Source organism: Archocentrus centrarchus, chromosome 19 (genome assembly GCF_007364275.1).
Source record: "Archocentrus centrarchus isolate MPI-CPG fArcCen1 chromosome 19, fArcCen1, whole genome shotgun sequence".
NCBI classification, from domain to species: domain Eukaryota; kingdom Metazoa; phylum Chordata; class Actinopteri; order Cichliformes; family Cichlidae; genus Archocentrus; species Archocentrus centrarchus.
Genome location: NC_044364.1, coordinates 9,820,427 through 9,839,987, shown reverse-complemented (window position 1 = coordinate 9,839,987; position 19,561 = coordinate 9,820,427). Strand labels below are relative to the sequence as shown.

The following is a 19,561-nucleotide window of genomic DNA, read 5'->3' as shown; positions in this document are numbered from 1 at the left end:
CACGGGGAGAACATGCAAACTCCACACAGAGAGAGGGAGAGGGAGAGGCCTGGGCCAAGGTGGAATCGAACCCAGGCCTTCCAGATGGTATTCTAACTGTGAGGCAGCAGTGCTAACCACTGCACCACCGTGCTGCCATATTAGTAATATTATTAATTAATAATAGTAATATTAAAAAACAAAATGAACCTTTTTTACAAATAAAAGACATTAGTCCTGCAGAAAAACATTAGTCTCTGGATTTAGAGGTTATTTTTTTTAATTCAAGTTAATGATTTTATTGATCTCAGTGCTGCCATTTATTTCTAAGCCTAAAAGTAAAAGTATCCAGTTTAAAGTTTCAGAGCTCTAATGTGCAGCCGTCACCTTAGAAAACATCAATAAACATGCTCAGCAATAAAATTATTAACTTGAATTAAAATGTTTAGCACTCTGCACTAGATTGCCAGATTAATGATTTTCTGCAGGATTAATCACATGTCCTTTTTGCAACCTTAGTGTACTTTGTTATATTTTTAATGTTCTTTATAGATTTTTGATCACCGCATACTCCAGAGACGTTATCAGATGATGATAAGTGATTAAAATCTATTTTTTAAAAAAAACAACTTTTTTTTTTTTTTTACAAATAAAACGAGCTTAATCTTGCAGACAATCTTGGAATTTAGTGGAAAAACATTTTACTTCAAGGTGGTGATAATAGATTTAAGGTTAGCGGAGAAAGTGCTTTTTAGTTATCAATATTCAGTAGTAATATTCAATATTCAGAGTAATTTATATCAGAAAGGGTGAGAAACTGTGTTTAAGTCTTTGTGTTTATCAAATTGGGTGAACCCCCAAGCCTGGGGAAGGTTATACATTCAGGTTTACTGCACACTGAGTCTGTTTCATTTTCTGTTGGTCAGGTAGTTCATAAGAATGCAGACTTAAAAAAAAAAAGATGTGAAACTTTGCACCTTAGATGTCCTCAGATCATTGGGTGTTAGGTTGACAAAAGTGCATATTACTTGCAGCAAAAGAGCGTGAACTGCATGCATAGATGTCAAAAGATGTCAAAACAAGCAGAGAACTTGTTAGTCATCAAGCAGCCAGGCAAGGCTCAGAAATTATTTTTAGATGTTCAAACTGTTTCTGAATACTGTATTTTTAAACCCTGCAACATACTGTGTAGCGAGTTAGTCATGACGACGTGGAAAGTAATTGGCTTCACTCTAAACTATATTCTCAACAACCCTTTGTTAGTTTCTTTTGTCTAATTTAAAGTGATAGAAATAGTGTTATCTAAATAAAACCAACTTTTCAGCAACTTTCACACCTGCAAACAACAAATGAAGATGGAGGGTTTTGTTTGGTTATTTTTGTTATGGATGGACAGGCTTCAGTTTTCTTTCTGCTTTCTTTCTCTTTCTCTCTGCTTTGTCTCTTTTTGTCTCTAAGGCTCTCAGGTGGAGTGTGGGCTGGCGCTCCCTTTCAGGCCCTCCTGCAGGCAGAGTCCTGAATTCCTGGGCTTTTTAATGAACTATCCTAGTCTTCAGTAAAGAATTAAATGGCTGAAGGACTGGATCATAATGAAACACCACCACCATCACAGTTTAGTGTGTAATGCAATCAGTGCTGTCAGTATTGTAACTCCTCCTACAAGACATCCTCTAAATGACTGTCTTAGCTTTGAGCAGTCACATTGTGATTTCTGCATTGCTGGTTTCAACTCCTTCCATGACACTATCAGCAGAAGTAATACCTCACTCACCTGTCATTCATTTTTCTTGGGAGTAACACAATGGACTGGATAAATATTGTTCCAATTTACTTGTCAGGTAAGACAGATTTGTACTTTCTGATGCTGTATTTCCTTCCCTAATCATCAGTTTCTTTAAATAGTGGAAATATGACTGGCATTTTAATTAAAGCGTCAAGCTGTGTTCCTACTAAATACATACAGCAATATTTTTCAATCAAAAAAACATTTCTTGTAGTATTAAAAACCAGCAGGGATCATAGATTAATAAGTGAAACCATATCATGGAGAAGTGCTTTAGTGATGGTCATTCCCTATTTGCATTTTATCCCCTTTGACTCAAACTACCTGCTGAATGAATGGAAAAATATTTCATAAATAGTCATACTAAAATAAATACTGGATATTAACCCTTTGATGCATAACATATGCACACCCCTTCTAATGCACAACATGAGTCAAAAATGACCCGTATTCATTTACCAGGTGATTTCAAGTTTTTCTTTGCTCTATCTTTTGAAATCAATATATTCTTTAAATATCTTGTTTTTAATTACCACAGACGAGTATTTTTTTTTGTTTCATTTACTACTTCATCAACAAAAATACTTTTTATATTACTACACATGGGTCATCCAAGTGTGATTTAAAATGAAATGTCTTAAAACTATAATAAAAATCTGTTTCAAGTAATTACTTTATCAGTGAATGGGGCCAAACAGTTATTTATTTAATATTTGCAACGTGTTTGTCTTTTTGTCACACATACACATAAATCCTGATAACAGATAACAGTTATTGAACTGACCTTAATACAACTGTAAACTGGTGAAATGTGACCTAACAAAATAAAACACAATTGAACACATCACTAGAACACAAACTGCCATCTCAATTTTTACATGCCTCACAAATGATCACTAAGTGTTTGTGCTCCTTGTACACAGGCCTGGTGCACTGCTGGCTTTTTTGTCTTTCAAAACTGGGGAAATCGCACACCTCTTCCTCTTCCTTTGGCCCTCCTGTCTGATATCCTTTTGTAGCTGGGTGGTGGCTGTGTTTTGTTTTTTTAACCCACACCTTCCCATTGCCTCAATCATATGCTTCTGGAGTTTAGGTGTGCCCTCCATGCGCCTCTTCATATGTGGCATGACAAGCTCTTTGCCCAGCTCCTTGATAAGTAGCCAGCATGCATTACTCGCACCACTCATACGATCACGGTGTTGTGCACTGAAGTTGGTGTAGGCATTGAGTGTGGCAACATCCAGCATATTGTACCAGAGAACCATGGGCCACCTCCTTGTTCTCCACAAACGTGTAGCTGCTAACCATGTGAACCATTGTGTCCACTCCTCCTTTCATTTTATTGTAGTACTAGATCACTTCTGGTTTCTTCTTCTGACTGCTGTTATCCACTCATTTGTCATCATGCATGGTGCTTAGTAGGACAACAGCCTTTCCCTTCTTCTGCACATAGCTCACCATGGTCATTTTGCCATGGAATCCAAATTCCGAGCTATGAAGCTCCCATGAATTGAACTGAACAATTGAAAAACAATACTTACATGTATTAGATGGGCAAAGGGTGCTGTGCTGAGCTGTGAAATATCTGACACAAGCACAATTCAGAGTTCCCACTAAATGCTGTAGTAAATGGATGCAGGTCATTTCTGACCCATGTGTGTAAACTTGATCTAGAATTAGAAAAGCTGTGCTTGTTCATAACTTAAAAAATAAAAATGGTGATTTGTGCTAAACAAAAACAAGATATTTACCGCATAATTTTAAAAGTAAATGATAAAATTAGTTTATTTCAAAACTATATCATAGAAACAGTCAGCCATACATGAAGTAACCTGGAAAATGAATGTGGTTCGTTTTTGGCCCATATTGTGCATTAGAAGGGTAGTGATACAAAAAGGGTTTTTATTCAAAAAGTAAGAAAGGAAAAAATAAAATAAGGATATATGATGATGAAAAACAAGTTAATTGAGGAATACTTTGAATGCTGAATGATGAAATTAAATTATTGCAAGGATATAAAAGATAAAAACTCAGCCGGGTCACTTTTGACCCATGTTAAACTAAATCAAACTGTGGAACAGGACAAAAAAAAATCATAAATAATTATGAGTTCATGTGATCATTATTAGTACCTGCTTGTTTTGTTGAGGGCTACACAAACCTGGAGGCTTTTTATGCCAATGTCACGTCATACCTGCTCAAGTTATTCTGACACTTCACTCACCTTTACTGTGAAAAAATCAGCAGTGATATAAACAAAGATTTGTATGGTATGGTAATCATATTTGATGCATCATAATATTTTTTTTTAATATCCAGCATCTAAACAATCTAAAAGGGCGTTTCACGGGTCATATGAACCTTCTTCTCCCTGTGCCACCTACAAAAAAGACATTATCAAATGGTCATTAAAAACTTCCAAAGAACATTAAAATATAACAGTAAAATGCAAGGTCAACAGATTAATGCTGCAGAAAATCATTAATCTGGTGATTTAGCGCACAGAGCGGTAAAATAAACATTTTAATTGCAGTTCATTTCATTGCTGAGTGCGCTCTCAGTGCCGCTGTTTATTTCTAAGGTCGGCAAGCACAGTGTAGATGTCCCGTTTTAGGGTCATACATTAACGCTTACAGAACAGTAAACCTGCTCCGGAGCAGGTTACCACAGAGAAGTGAGCCACCTTTATACAGGGTTAACCCCAACAGTTACCTGCATAACCCTTAGCAAAAAGTAGTATACTTAAAGTTCATTTTACGAAGTATACTTAAGTATAAGTATAAGTATAGCAAGTATACTATAGACCATGTACTTTAAGCTTAAGTGGCCCCATTCACTGATAAAGTAATTACTTGAAATGGATTTTTATTATAGTATTAAGACATTTCATTTTAAATCACACTTGGATGACCCATGTGTAGTAATATAAAAAGTATTTTTGTTGATGAAGTAGTAAATGAAACAAAAAAAAAATACTCATCTGTGGTAATTAAAAAGAAGATATTTAAAGAATAAATTGATTTCAAAAGATAGAGCAAAGAAAAACTCAGCATGAAATAACCTGGTAAATGAATACGGGTCATTTTTGACCCATGTTGTGCATTAGAAGGGGTGTGCATATGTTATGCATCAAAGGTTTAAAGCTGTAATATGCAGCCATACAACGGATCTGTTGAACTCGCTTCGTATTATAGGGCCAGGATAACAGGAGAGTGCACGCAAGTGCAATTCTCCATCCAGATGGATTTTTTTCAGTGCTTTAGATAAGCAAATGTATTCAGGGTGTGTGTGTGTGTGTGTGTGTGTGTGTGTGTGTGTGTGTGTGTGTGTGTGTGTGTGTGTGTGTGTGTGTGTGTGTTTTTCCAGTGAGTAATTGCGCTGAGCGAAAATGTTCAAATGTCTGACTTTGGTGCTCTCTAGTGGTAATGAAAGAAACACAAAAGAAAGAAACAAACAGAATAATAGCCTAAGTAATTTTTGACCAAAAAATATTTTTGCCTATTAGTTTCAATATTTGGTTCAGTTTTTGTGTTTTGTGAAAAAAACCTGAAAAAACGATTTAGGCTATTATTTGAAGCGGGTGTCTGTGATTATAATTAGAGTTGCTATAATCACATTGTCATTCTGTACAGTATTCTATACTATACAGTGTGTTTAAATAAGATTATTGAAGTTCTTCCTTCTTTAACTCTCAGTGCTAAATGCTGCACTTTGTTTCAACATTGATCCTGTGGCCTGGAAGACCCTGAGGAGCTCTGCTGCTGGTTTTGGCTACCAGGTGGTTCAAAGACAATCAGAGTAAGTCAGGACATGCATTGTTCTGTTGAATGTGGGTTTGCAACTGCGTTTTTAAGATTACTGCTATTTATTTTGATTTTTTTGAACAAATATCTCTGCTTTTGCTAACAGTAACAAGCATACAATACTTCTTAACAGAAAACGTGTAGTTTATTTGAAGCTCTCTAGACTTATACAGTATCATTGTCTGGATTCATTTCCTTAGTTTGGTCGTCAGCGCTCCACTTGAACAGTATTCACAAAATGAAAGAGGGAAGATATATAAGTGCTCCACCTCTGCCCAAAATTGCCAGAATCTACCATTTAAAGGTAGGTAACCATCCATGTGTCAATTACCCAAAACTCTATTCAGCTTTCAAAACTGATATAAACTTACCAACTGATGAAGTAAAACAAGGAAAGGAAAAGTCAAATATTAAAAATTTTTATTAGTTGTAGTTGTGTGAACTGGGGAAGGGTTATAATTGTGGTGCTTGGCAGCCAGTTTGGATGTTGTTCTTTTCCTTTCACAAAAGTGTCTTTTATCAGTGTTTTAATACCCATTGAAACATTTCAATGCAGCACCAGGTTTTGCAGTCAACATGTCGCTTGGTTTGATAATGAAAAGTGATCCCACAACACAAAACACTGTGGTGAGTTGGTGAACTGCACACATTACCAAAGAATTACAGAGGATTAAAAAAATCCTGTCCCATTTGTGTCAAATGTCTTGTTATATTTAGAAAATGCATGAAGGTCATTTCAGGAAAAATAACTGTGCCTCCTCCCTGTCACCCCACAGAATCAGCTAAAACACTAAATGTGTTTTTCAGCACTGAAAACTTAATGTGGATCTATCACATACAGTACTTAAAGTTTTGAGGGCTCTAAAATACAGGGAAAAAACAATAAATTAACAAAAGAATTAAACTGCCAAATTTTGTTCCACCTGTTATAGTTCGAGATTTGGTTGATCTTATATGGAATGAACCATTGGACAGGGAACTAATCTGCATACTGTCTGACTCACAACATGACTTTGTGTCCTCTCAGGTCTGCGGTCCAACTATTCCAAAGGTCTGCAAAAGTATCACCATGTTCAGCGGTGTGTGCTTTCAGATGAACCATAACAATAAATTTGAACCACCCATACCTTCTTCTCTTCAAGGTAACACTAAATGGAGTTTTGACACACACACACACACACACACACACACACACACACACACACACACACACACACACAAGTGTGTTTTGCTATCTTTGTGGGGAATTTCCATTGACTTCCATTCATTTCTACAGCCTAAACCTTACCTTTACCCTTTTCCTAACCCTAACCATCACATACCTAACCCTAACCCTAACCTAAACTCAATTCATACCTTAGCCCTAACTTTGACCCCTGACCCAAAAACAGGGTTTCCCCTTGTGGGGACAAGGTTCCAGTCCCCACAAGGAGCAATTGGTCCCCACAACATAGTATATGTCAGGAAAATTGTCCCCACAAGGTATTATAAACATACGCACACACACACACACACACACACACACACACACACACACACACACACACACAGTTCACAGTCCTTTTACTAAAAGGGGCAAATTATTTTTGTTCGTACAACATGAGTGTGAGGGGAAAATATTAACATTTACTCATAAAAATGAATTCTATTTTGAATCCATCTCTTTGATAGAGTGCCAATCACAAGCAGACATCGCTTTTCTGTTGGATGGTTCAGGCAGCGTATCTCCTCGAGATTTTCTAACAATGAAGAAGTTTGTGAAAGATCTAATCCTGTCATTTCTCTCAGGTGACACGCAGGTGAGACACTGTCACTCTGTCAGTTAAATCATAGCATAGACATAAAAGTTATTTTATAATTTCCATTTCCATTCGACTTTAGATGTATTAAATATTTTTTCTCCCTTTTTTCAGTTTTCTGTTTCCCAGTTCTCTCGTTCACCACAGGTTGAGTTTCACTTTAAGAAATTTTCCTCATCTGGATCAGTAGACAAAGACATCAATGGAATCAAACAACTGCAGAGAACTACTTACACAGCTAAGGCCATCAAAAATGTTGCGTAAGGAATGCAATGATATTACTGAAGCACTATAGTTATTTTCTTTCTTTGAATCTGACCACAGTGAATACTGTGTTGATTCCGACTGATGCAAGCCTTTCAAATGAGACAATGTACATAGAAGTGGATTTTAAAGTATTATCTTCTACAGTGTGGATGAGATGGCCCCAGCCAAGGCTAAATTCAAATACTTGCAGTTAAATTTAAGAAAACAATGCCTGTATTAGTTGGATCTGCAAAGTACAAAAATCTCAGTAATGTTGAAAGATAATGTAAAAAAGAATGATACATGCTGAAATGATAACCAATCATGCAACTGACCCTATGACTACAAGATGAACTGTAAAAAGATGTGTTAATATTAGACTTTTGTTTTCTTAATTTGACAGGGAAAAGGTTTTCACATCACAAAGTGGTTCCAGACCAAATGTGAAGAAGGTCTTGATAGTAATTACTGATGGAGAATCCAATGACCGGAAGGATCTGCGAGGTGCAGCACAGCTAGCAGAGAATAAAAACATTGTTCGATTTGCTATTGGGGTAAGTACTTTCATTATTTAAACTTGCAGAGTGTTGAGTTTCATAGTGATGATGTGTTTTGGTCAGTTGTCAGACTACAGTCATGTAGTCTGACAACTGACTCTCTAATATAATGCAACAGTCATGTGATGGAGAAAAGTATCGGCTCATCCGCTCATTAAACTTCCAGAAGCTGCTTGGCCATGAAAACCCAGGCCATGAAGCTCCTGCTGCACAGTTGTTGTGCTGATGTTAATGCGTGAGGAGGTTATTGAGTGGGCAGAGCATTTTCTTAAATTAAACAGTGATAAAACTGAGTTCCTCCTCGTCTGAACAAAATTTATTCCATCCAAAGCTAACAGTTTCCCCTCCACAGTTCCTTAGTTTCCCCCTCCCCTCAGGTTAAGAGTCTGGGTGTCATCCTTGACAGCTCTCTATCCTTTCATTCTCGTATCAAAAATTCAAGATGGCATACTCACATTTTTCTATTCATTTTATGCTTTTATATATATTATCTGTGATTTTTTGTTTTGTTTTGTTTTGTTTTTACCTCTGTAAAGTATCCTGGGGTGTCTTGAAGGGTCTTACAAATAAAATGTATTATGATTTTTGACTTTTATGCACTATATACGTCAGCACTTGGTGACCTCACTCTCTAATATAATGCAATATATCATGTAATATATAGGAAGGAAGAAATTGTTGCAGCAGTGATATTCTATACTGTACTGTCGATTGAGGATGTGGCATATATATTTGGCTTATTGATTCCAGGATTTCTCCTGATTGGACTTGGGGATATCTGGCTTATCATGAAATTTGGGAAGTCTGGGCAGCCGTTTGGGCCTTGCTAAGGCTGCCTGTGAGGGGATGCAGAGCAATACAAACTCAACTCCGGCTCAGTTTATGCTGGAGCTGAATCGGAAGGGATTAGATCTTGGAGAAGTGTCTGTTTCTGCGCAGCAAGGAAAGAACCAAGAAAATTCAGATGATTGGATTTTTTGCCATTAAGAGGTGCCAGCAAGATTGTAAGGCTGTCAGAAAATTAATCAGTGACAGCCTGTTCCAAAACAATTGTAGTATCTGAAATTTGGCTCCCTGGCGGCCTTGGATTGCCAGATATCTCATTTTTTTCCTCCTGGATGTTGTGTAAACAGATGCTCTACGTCCCTGCACTGTCCTCTGACCTGTGTGAACTGATATCCCTAGACCAAGACTGCTGATGAACATTACACCTCTTATCAGGAACTGTTAGCTGAGGAGGGAGTTGGGTCCACAGTAACCTGAACCCACTCACCTCTGCTGGCTCCCTTCCATCCTCGCCCACCCCAGCACTCCCATGCAGTATATGTGCTCACACCACGCTGTACAGGTTTTTTCAACCTCATATTGTGCCCTGTTGGGGCAAAGTATGAGATGCTTTTTTTCTCCTCACTTACCCCATTGTGTTCACTATTGTTTCCATCATTTTTAAAGGGCAGCACCTCTGATGGCTGCAAGGCTGCAGACACTTATCTCCCCTGTTTGTTTGATTTGTTTGTCTTTTCTTGGATGGATGTTCTGGAACATAATCTCATTGTGTACAATGACTAATAAAGGAAACTTGGATTCTATTCATTGTTTTTGTACAATACCAATCTTAAGTTTATGGACTGTATTTCAATAAAGTGAGCAAATCATTTTGCACAGGATGAGAACTGAAACATACGTTTTTCAATTACCCTAGGTGGGGAATGCATTTAAGAAACATGCAGCAAAACAAGAACTGAACACCATTGCATCGCCTCCTTCAGACAAATATGTGTTTCAAGTGGAGAACTTCAATGCACTTGAAATAATAAGACAGAACCTGCAGGACAAAATTTTCTCCATTGAAGGTACAAACATAAATTTATTGTTACAACAGTTAAAATTCATGTTCCAAGGTTCCAAAAATGAACATGATCACATTTTTATTAACTTTATTGTGTTTTACTTATTAGTGTTTCATTTCAAGCACAACATCCTGTCACTATACATTAACGAAATGAATGATAGCTGCTTCAGCAGTTTAGGAATAAACAACAAAAAATTGTTTGAAATGACTACTTGAAGTACAATGAAAAAAAGTTTAGATTTTTTATATATTCTGGTTGCCTTTTCCATTTATGTTACAGGCTCTCAAAGCAGTGGAGAGTCACTGAAAATGGAAATGTCTCAGGAAGGATTCAGTGCAGCTTTTGTGCCTGAGGTCATTAAAACTACCAGAAACTCAACACACAGTAAAGTCATAGAAAGAGTCACACATGCCTGTGTTGCACTTTTTATTGCCTAAAAGCAAACAGTTATACAGCTAAACACAATCCAGATTTAAAATGTAAAATAAATTATATATAAAATACATTTTCTGTCTACACTGTAGGGAATTCAAATGTCTATTGTTGGTGCAAACCAGTGGAAGGGAGGCTACGTGCAGTACACAAGGGGCCAGAAGGTGAAAACATATGAGGATGTGTCTTTGGAGCCTGACAGTTATCTTGGTAAGAATATTACACTTTTAACAATCTAACTTAAACACATAATCATATACTGTGAAAAGTATCTGCCTGCTTCCTGATTTTTTCCCCCATATTTGTCACAGTTACATGTTTCAAATCATCAATTTAATATTAGATAAAAATAACCCAAGTACATAGAAAAATGCAGTTTTTAAATAAGCCTGTTTGACAAATTGAAGTAGGCTAAAAAAAAATCTCAAAAAGCAACACATCATGCCACGATCTGAAGGAGCCAAACAATCGATGGGAAATAAATTAATTGACATCTATCAGTCTCGAAAGAAAATCTGAATATAAACCCATTTCAAATGCTTTGAGACTTCAGCAAACCTTGGTGAGTCATTATCCCCAAATGGAGAAAACTTGTGGACCTTCCAAGGAGTGGCTGACCAACTGGCTAAATTAGTCCAAGAGTGAATCAATGACTCATCCAGGAGGTCACAAAAGGACCCACAACACCATCTAAATAACTCAATTGTTGCAGTTGAGGTCTGTGTTCATGATTCAACAATAAGAAAGAGACCGGGCTGCTTTGCTGCTTCAGGACCTGGATGACTTGCCATAATTGATGGACCCACGAATTCTGCTCTCTACCAGAAACTCCTGAAGGAGAATGTCCAGCCATCAGTTTGTGCCCTGAAGCTCAAGCACACTTGGGTTATACAACAGGACAATGATTGGAAACACAACAGCAAGTCCAACGCTCAATGACTTGAAAAAAAGAAAAAAAAAAAAAAAAAAGGTTTCTAGGCAAAGTCTGGGCTTAAACCTGATGAGATGCTTTGGCTTAAACAAGCCAAACCGCCCTGTGTGGCTAAATAAGAACAATTATGCAAAAAAGAGTGGGTCAAAATTCCTCCACAGTGATGTGAAAGACTCACTGACAGATTGCAAATGCTTGATTGCAGTTCTTGCTGCCAACGGTGGCACAACCAGTTATTAGATTTAGGGGGCAATTACTTTTCCACACAAGGCCCCAAAGGTTTGAACAGTTTTTTTTTTTTTTTTTTTTTTTTTTTTTGCGTTTTTGGCCACAGCGGCTTTTGTTAGCAGTGGAGAGAGACAGAAAATGGGGGAAAGATACAGAGGAAGACACGCGGGCAAATTGGCGACGGGCCGCCTGCACCGCAACGCAGCATTTGTATGTGGTCGCCGGCTTCACCACTAAGCCACCCAGGCGCCCCAGCTATTTTCCCTTAATAAATAAAACCATCATTTAAAAACTGCATTTTGTATTTACTTATCTTTACTTATTTAATGATCTTTGTCTAATATTAAAATATCATCACCTTTCTAAAATAAAGTTTAATAAAACATTTTGACAATTTCTTTTTTATTTTTGCTTAAATCATCATGTTTTTAGTATTTGGTCCTTTTTGTGTGTGTTTTCTGAAAAACTTGAAAAAAAAAATACATGTTTGGTGTAGACCGAAAATACATTTTCACAGCACTGTACATACACAGCTCTGCTGCACCTAAACAAGTTGATGAGTTTGAAAAATGGACACAGTTGTGAGGAAGAAATAAAGAGTCCTAATCTGTCTTCCCCCTTTTGCCCACCTAAATTCTAGGTTACTCCATGGCAATTGCTAAAACCCAAAGTGGTTCTCTGACAATTGTTGGTGCTCCAAGATACAAACACAGAGGAGTTGTGGTCGCCGTTAACAGAGAAAGCTTTGAAAACCAAACAATTGAACCCTTTGCATCACAGGTATGTATTTGCAGCAGGGCAGAGCTGAATGACATTGTAAACTTTATATAAATAATTTTCTCAAATAAAACTGTTTTTCTCTTTTCATTAATAATTTGTTGCTTACACAGTATCAGACTGGTGAATATTTCGGGGCAGAGGTGTGTGCCATGGACATAGATAATGATGGCATCACTGATCTAATCTTCATATCTGCCCCAATGCACTTGGAGCCTAATGGAGAGGGAAGAGTTTATGTTTGCAGATTAACTGGTTTGGTAAATCACAGTCTGATCTGCTGCAGTTTAATTAATCTTTTTTTTTTTATCTCCTTTTAAATGACCATATAATACTAATACTTCTACTTTCAGTTTGTAGAGTGTAATTTTAATGAACCATTAATACTAAGAGGACATGCAGCTGTCAAAGGAAGGTTCGGCTCTTCTCTTGCTGTGCTGCCTGATCTAAACTCAGATGGATTCAGGGATTTGGCAGTTGGAGCACCTTTGGAGAATGATGGTGAAGGCAGCATCTACATATTCAACAGTGAAGGAAGAAGAATCAGTCCTACTTACTCACAGGTACACAACATCGAAGAGTTCACAAAGATGTATAAATATCTTGTATAGATCTATACATAGATACCTTTACAAGATATAGATATTGATGTAACATCAATATCTATACAATCTACAATTTGATTAAATAAAAGTATTTCCATGTACACAGAGAATTACTGGCTCTGAGGTTCAGTCAGGACTGAAGTTCTTCGGCCTATCAATCAGTCAATCATCATTTGACCAGAGTGGTGATAAACTGCCTGACTTAGTGGTGGGTTCAAAGGGCAAAGTTGTCTTACTGAGGTAAGTCCAAGATAGTCCAGTCATGCATTATTATGATCTATGTCAGTTCTACTGTTTTTGTTGAGGTGCAACTTTAATGAATGCACTAATGGTAAAAAAGTTTAGGTCAATTTGAAAGGTCATTGTTATAGAACAATACATACATTTTTATATAAAATAGCATTAAGTCGATCATAAATGGTGGAATTTATAAATTGTAGAATGTTGGTAGAACATGGGAAAGATTACATTGTTGGGCAGCCTTGTTACTAATTTGGGTCAGAACACCAAAATTAAAAATCCAAATGTTGTTCACATACATTTTCCTACTTTCCAGATCAAGACCCATAGTGATGGTAGAAGCTGAGGTGTCATTCAGCCCAAAGCAAATTCCTACTCAGAATGTAGACTGTTCAAAACCACTGGAGAACACAGCTACAATCTGCTTTACCATGAGCAGAGTATCTACAGTCAACACAGGTTCATCATTCTGCCCACTTTTTCTAAACCACAAAACCACTGCATCAGTTCATTTATTTTTTGTGAGTTTACATTTATAATGTTTTAAATCAAACTCTGATGTTCCAGCTCAAGCAAGGATTAATTATATTTTAACACTGGATGCCACTCGCAAACCTCCAAACAGCCGAGCTTACATCAGTGGGAAACAACGAGAGCAGTCTGGATCAGTTACTGTTGACGTGGGGGAAAAAAAGTGTTTAACTCTGACATTCCATATTGAGGTAAAACCTAACATCAGAAAAAAGTACTGCAACCAACAGAGGTTCAACTCATTAAACAAAAGATTTTATTTAATCAATTTTATTTTTAAGAATCCTCCAACACTGAATTGAAGCCTAACACTGCTCTTTTCTTGCAGGCCTGTCCAGAAGATGCTCTCAGTGCGCTTTCCAATGAGCTCAAATTCACATTTGATGGTTTGCCCTCAAACACAAATCTCAGACCAAGTCTCGCCCCACAGGCTCAAACCACCATTTATCCTGTAAGTAATCATTTAAAAACCTTATTAAGTGAACAACTGAGTCTAGTCTTTATGAAGGTATAAAAGCATCTTTGGTCTTGCCCTTAAATTTTCTGAATTCATTATGTTACTTGCATGAAATTGACCAATACCTAGTGGAGAGACTTCTACTGAAGTACTGGAAGCAAATAAGTCAACATTACTGCAGTGTTGTCTCCCTACAGTAAATGCAAATTGTACTAAAACCTGCACAGTTGTCTCCTTTTACCTTCCATTTAACTCTACTTTGGGCACTGAGGAGAAGCTGCGCAGTTCTCTGCTGCTTCAACAGCAGTGAAAAAAAGAACAAATTCAAAATACAAGCATTTACCTTATGAAGAGTGCCTCTGTCTGAGATCACACAGATGAGTTTCCTGGCTGTGAAGAAGACCATGATGTTTTTTAAAGGTGGAAGGTGTAAAGGCAGTTTACGGACAGTCTCGGGATGCTCATCTACCTCCAAAGAGTGTTTGTTGTCAGATGGGCGTAGTGTCAAAAATGGGTCCGAGGGTTACTCTTGCATGTGCTGTTGTTGGTCCATCAGCGAGCTGTGGAGAAGAGCAAAGTTATAACATCCAAATCGCTGAAGTGAAACCGAGCATTAATAACAATGAAAAGTTTCAGCCACTGTCTGTACATTTTATGCAATTCAGACATGAAAGTGTTGATCATTTTATTGGAATGTTTTCATTTTAAACATGTGACTGGTAACACCCTTGCAAAAGGTCACACGCTTGATGCAATTTTTTCCAGAGGACTTGATATCACAGTTACAAATGTTCATTGCCATCTCAGATCTATTTCAGACAATTTCTCTAAAGCCATTTCTCAAATTATCAATTATATTTCTCTGTCAGAACTGTTTTTATATGTGGTCCACTTAAAGCACCTTGGAGAAACAGCAAAAATATAACAATAGAAAAGAATCTCTGTGGAGAGCTAAGAGAAAATATAGAAAAAATGAACTACAAATTGACTTTGAAATCTATAAAAATGCACTTCACTACTAAAAAGAATGAAATCAAATCCCACATCTCCCAGCTGATTAACAGCCAGTCCTATTCCACTTTTTTATTTTAATCGATAAATTACTCCAAAACTTTACTGACTGAATGTTTCCACAGATACATGCAGTGAGTTTGCTTCTTTCTTCTAGAGTAACGTTTCTAAATTGCTTGAATTCAGATCAAACAGGTTTGACCCAGTTCCCAGTTCAATATACTAGGATTGCCATTAAAATCCTTCTGCTAGTTCAATAAAGCGCTCAGTGGATTGGACCCTCAGGTCATCTCTGACTTGCTCAGTGTCTATAACCCAATAAGATCTTTTCAGGTTATCAGGTCCAGATCTTCTAACTGTTCCCAGAAATAGAAATAGAAAGTAATAAGTGTATTGAGGAAACAGAATTAAGTGTACTGAGGGTGCTTTCAGTTACTGTGGTCCTTTTCCTTGAAACAAGCTGCCTGCTGACCTGAGGTCAGTTACAACTGTGTTTACATTCAGAAAAGACAGAAAACCTTTTTATTATCACATGCTTACAGTTAATAACTGTGTTTTTGTGTGTGTGTGTAATGTTAACTTGTATTTTATTTCTTTGTGAAGTTTTGTTTTGTTGATTTTTTTATTGCTATGGTAGAACATTGAGTTTACATGTAATGAAATCTGCTACATAATTAAAATGTTAAAATATAAATACAATTGACATTGGATTTACTTATGCAATGTTTCATTTAACCTGTAAATAATGTATAATATAAATACTTTTTCCACTGTGCTCTCATTTGCAGTTAGGGTTTGAAATCAGCTGTGGCACTGACAACGAATGTGTTGATAGCCTGAAAGTGGATTTCAACTTCACCAGGTGAGACTCGGTTACAAAACTTGAGCTTTGCTTGTGGCCTCTCGCCCCATGGCAGCTGCGAAAGGCTCCACCCCCACTAGACCCTGTCTGGTAACATGCTAGGTTTAACAGTTTTACACTAAAACTGATCGTGTTTCATTAAAGAAGTATTGAACTGCTATTTAAATGATTGCCAGATAATTGAATAGAAGTGATCAGAGGATCACTCATAATGATTTGAGTGGTCTGCTGAGAATCTTCCCATATAAACACATCAACAAACTTTCTCCTTTATGTTCATTTTGGCACAACTTTGTGGGTCTAATTTCTGATTTTACTTTGGAATAAATTATAATTTCATTAACAGCTTGTTGCTTCCTGAATATCAATTGTAAGTTCTTTGGTAAACCTTTAACTTGCCATAACGTGCCATCAGTAATACCATTAAAACTGATGACAGCCTCAGTTGTCAGCAAATGTTAACTCAATAAATTAAGATGGTAAAAATACCTTCCCACTTAGTATCAGCATGCTAGCATCTTATTTTCCTCTCCCTTTATTCTCGTCCTCCTCCATATTCTGCCAGATCCTCAGAGGTTAAAGTGGGCATTGATGAGCTTTTGGATGTCACAGTCACAGTGGAAAACAGAGGGGAAAACTCCTACAACAGCCGTGTTATTCTCACCTACCCAGCTGGACTCTCCTACAGGAAGTTCACCATTCTGCAGGTAAGGCATCAGGATCAAGTCTGTATCAATTCACCACTGATCTGCTACTCTCCCAATGCATCCAGCAGTCATTTTGTTTTCTAATAAAGGGAAGAATTGAGTGCAACTCCTTGGACAGTGAAGATGGTTTATCACGAGGAAGCACAGACTGCTCTATTGACAAGCCAATTTTCAAAAGCAAAACTAAGGTTTGTTTTTTATTTTTTGTTCAGAACATCTTTTCTCATTCATTGTTTCTCACTTTTGTACAGTTTCTAAACAAAGAGCAGTCACTCTCATCTCTCTCCTTCAATTAAGGCTTCCTTCATTGTCTCCTATGGGGTTGACACCAATAGTCAGCTTGAGAGGAGGATTTTTGTCACTGCAAATGCCACCAGGTACTCTTGTTCCTTTGTTGCAGGTACTCTTCATTTAAGCAATAAGCCCGCAGATACAGTACAAATAATTTCACTTCTCTCTTTCAGTGGAAATCAGGAGCATGCTGCTACAAGTCAACTCTACAAAAAGAAATCGATCAATGTGAAGTACAGCATTTTTATGACATTTGAAAGGTGTGTTGTTGTTCTGTTCTTAACAAAATAAATCATGTAGAAAGTAATAAATGTTGTATTGTATGGTATTTATGTAATGTTTAAAATATGTCTGTTTAGCTCCCTCAGCTACAACAATTTCACATTTGGGATGAATAATTTACAGAAACCAGTGCAACAATCTATCCAGGTAAAATGTAACACCTGTATATATCTGAAGTTTTTAAAAGTTCATTGTATGATTTAGATCTAACTACATCCTTGGTTATCCATTTCTCTCCTTCTTTTAGGTTACAAATGATATCAGAGCGCTTAATTTCACTGTGGTGATCAGGGTTCCAGTGAAGCTCGGTGAAAAAGACATTTGGGTGGATTTGAACAGTCTACAGGTAAAATATATGTCAGAAGTTTTAGCTGCTGACTCCAAAAATGGCTCAATCTTAGGTTTTTGGGACACAACCAAACATACATGAAATAAATATATTTTAGATTTCAGATTGTCAGAGAGGAAATGATGAAGAATCGGGTGTCAGAAATTTTGTTCCTCAGATACAAGAGAATAAAGTAGTGGTAAGTATCTCTATACACTTTAACCATTGAAATTCAGCCTAGTAATAGATTTAAAAACACATTACATCACATTACATTGGATCACATTCACTCTTCTTTTAAATCCCCCACAGGACTGCTCTGTAGCCAGGTGCAGAGTGTTTAAGTGCAACACATTCATGGGAATACGGGAGAGCAGGACGTACAAAATCTCTTCCAACCTCAGTTCAGGATGGATAGAGCAGGTAGTTGATGGGTAGTTTGTATAACATAACATAATATATATATATATTTTTGCAATCGTTCCTGAGTATGTTGTAGTAACTTGGTTGAATCTTTAGATTTAATAATTTTCCTATTAAAGTCAACCACTGCCTAATTTAGGTTCAATTATTCCATTCTTTTTGGTCTTAGATTGGACTTCAATCTGCCAAATTCCTCTTGACCAGCACAGCCAGTCTGGAGTACGACAAAAACCAGTACATCTACTTTTCAATAGGGTCCAACAACAATCCTCCAGTTCGCAAGGTGATTACACATTATTTTCTCTTGTTTGATTTATAAGAGCTTGAATGTCATCCACATTCTGTCACCTCATCTCTCAGATTGAGGCAGAGGTAGAAGTGTATCCTAAACCAGATTTCACCAGAGCGATTGTCGGAGGATCCCTGGGAGGGTTGGCTTTACTGACTTTACTCACTGCTGGCCTGTATAAGGTAAAAGACTCTTCTTACACTTTTTTATTTAATTACTCAGCTTAAAAAGTTATTAGAGAACACGTCCAGTTAAGAGAAAAAACTTTACAGGTTTTTACATTCAGTCACATAATGTGGTTATTTTCATCCACTTTTATTGCAACTCTAATGCTCAACTGCTGAATTTTTGTGTTTTTTTTTTATTTTCTTGCACTCCCAGGCTGGATTTTTCAAGAGTAAATACAAACAGATGATGAATGAAAATGCAGAAGGCAGTCCAGATCCAGGGACTGATGCAGGGACTGAGGCAGGTGCACCCCCAGCAGAATAACAAAGATAATATTTGTGCGTAGTTGTTCATTTAATCACTATGAAAGATACAGACCTTCCTGATATCTTTAGGAATGAACACAGTGTGTAGAAATGTCCATGCTACTGCATTTGATACAGTAAACCTAAAACAGCTGTTGCTGTGTCTGAAATCACTCCCTCGCTCACTCATTCACTATTACCTATAACCGAGGGTCCTACCTGGTGGTCAGGACTCTCAAAGCAAGGTCATAGAATAAACCTAAAATATCCAAAGAAGTATCGTTATAGGCCATATAAACTTCTGCCCCTCTGTCTGTCATTCTTTTTTTTTTTTCAGAATCTTTGTGTTTAAATTTCTGCAAATGTTGTAATTTTCTTTATTATTATTATTATTTTTTTTTTTTAGAATTTTTTTGTATTGTGAACTTTCATGCCATCATGTACTGTAAGATGTATGAAATTTAATACCTTAAAAGCACTTAGCTTGTTTACAAAAACATAAATGTGATATGATTTTTTCCGGAATAAATGACAAAACTTTTCAGGCTTGTGTAATGTGTAATCTACTGCGGGAGCTGTTTTTTTGCTAACATATTTTATAGCAGGTGCCAAATGCTGCTCAAATCATATGAATTTAACATGAAACTCTCACACGCACATGGTGTGGCTGCCAG

At 36.9% G+C, this 19,561-nt stretch overlaps 1 protein-coding gene across 1 annotated transcript; it reads left to right on the top strand.

Moving 5' to 3' along the window:
* Positions 1-1,765: 1,765 nt before the first annotated feature.
* Positions 1,766-19,193, top strand: LOC115798182 (integrin alpha-M-like). The gene is made up of 30 exons (XM_030754934.1): positions 1,766-1,817; positions 5,458-5,560; positions 5,766-5,869; positions 6,122-6,192; positions 6,593-6,707; positions 7,237-7,364; positions 7,479-7,624; positions 8,014-8,164; positions 9,870-10,020; positions 10,300-10,373; positions 10,545-10,662; positions 12,252-12,391; positions 12,502-12,648; positions 12,742-12,951; positions 13,100-13,233; positions 13,550-13,692; positions 13,801-13,955; positions 14,093-14,215; positions 16,021-16,094; positions 16,660-16,801; positions 16,891-16,989; positions 17,099-17,178; positions 17,266-17,352; positions 17,452-17,521; positions 17,622-17,720; positions 17,821-17,901; positions 18,015-18,125; positions 18,295-18,408; positions 18,486-18,596; positions 18,796-19,193. Exons 1-30 carry the CDS (start codon positions 1,781-1,783, stop codon positions 18,904-18,906), a joined length of 3,429 nt encoding a protein of 1,142 aa, XP_030610794.1. The 5' UTR covers positions 1,766-1,780; the 3' UTR covers positions 18,907-19,193.
* Positions 19,194-19,561: the final 368 nt, after the last annotated feature.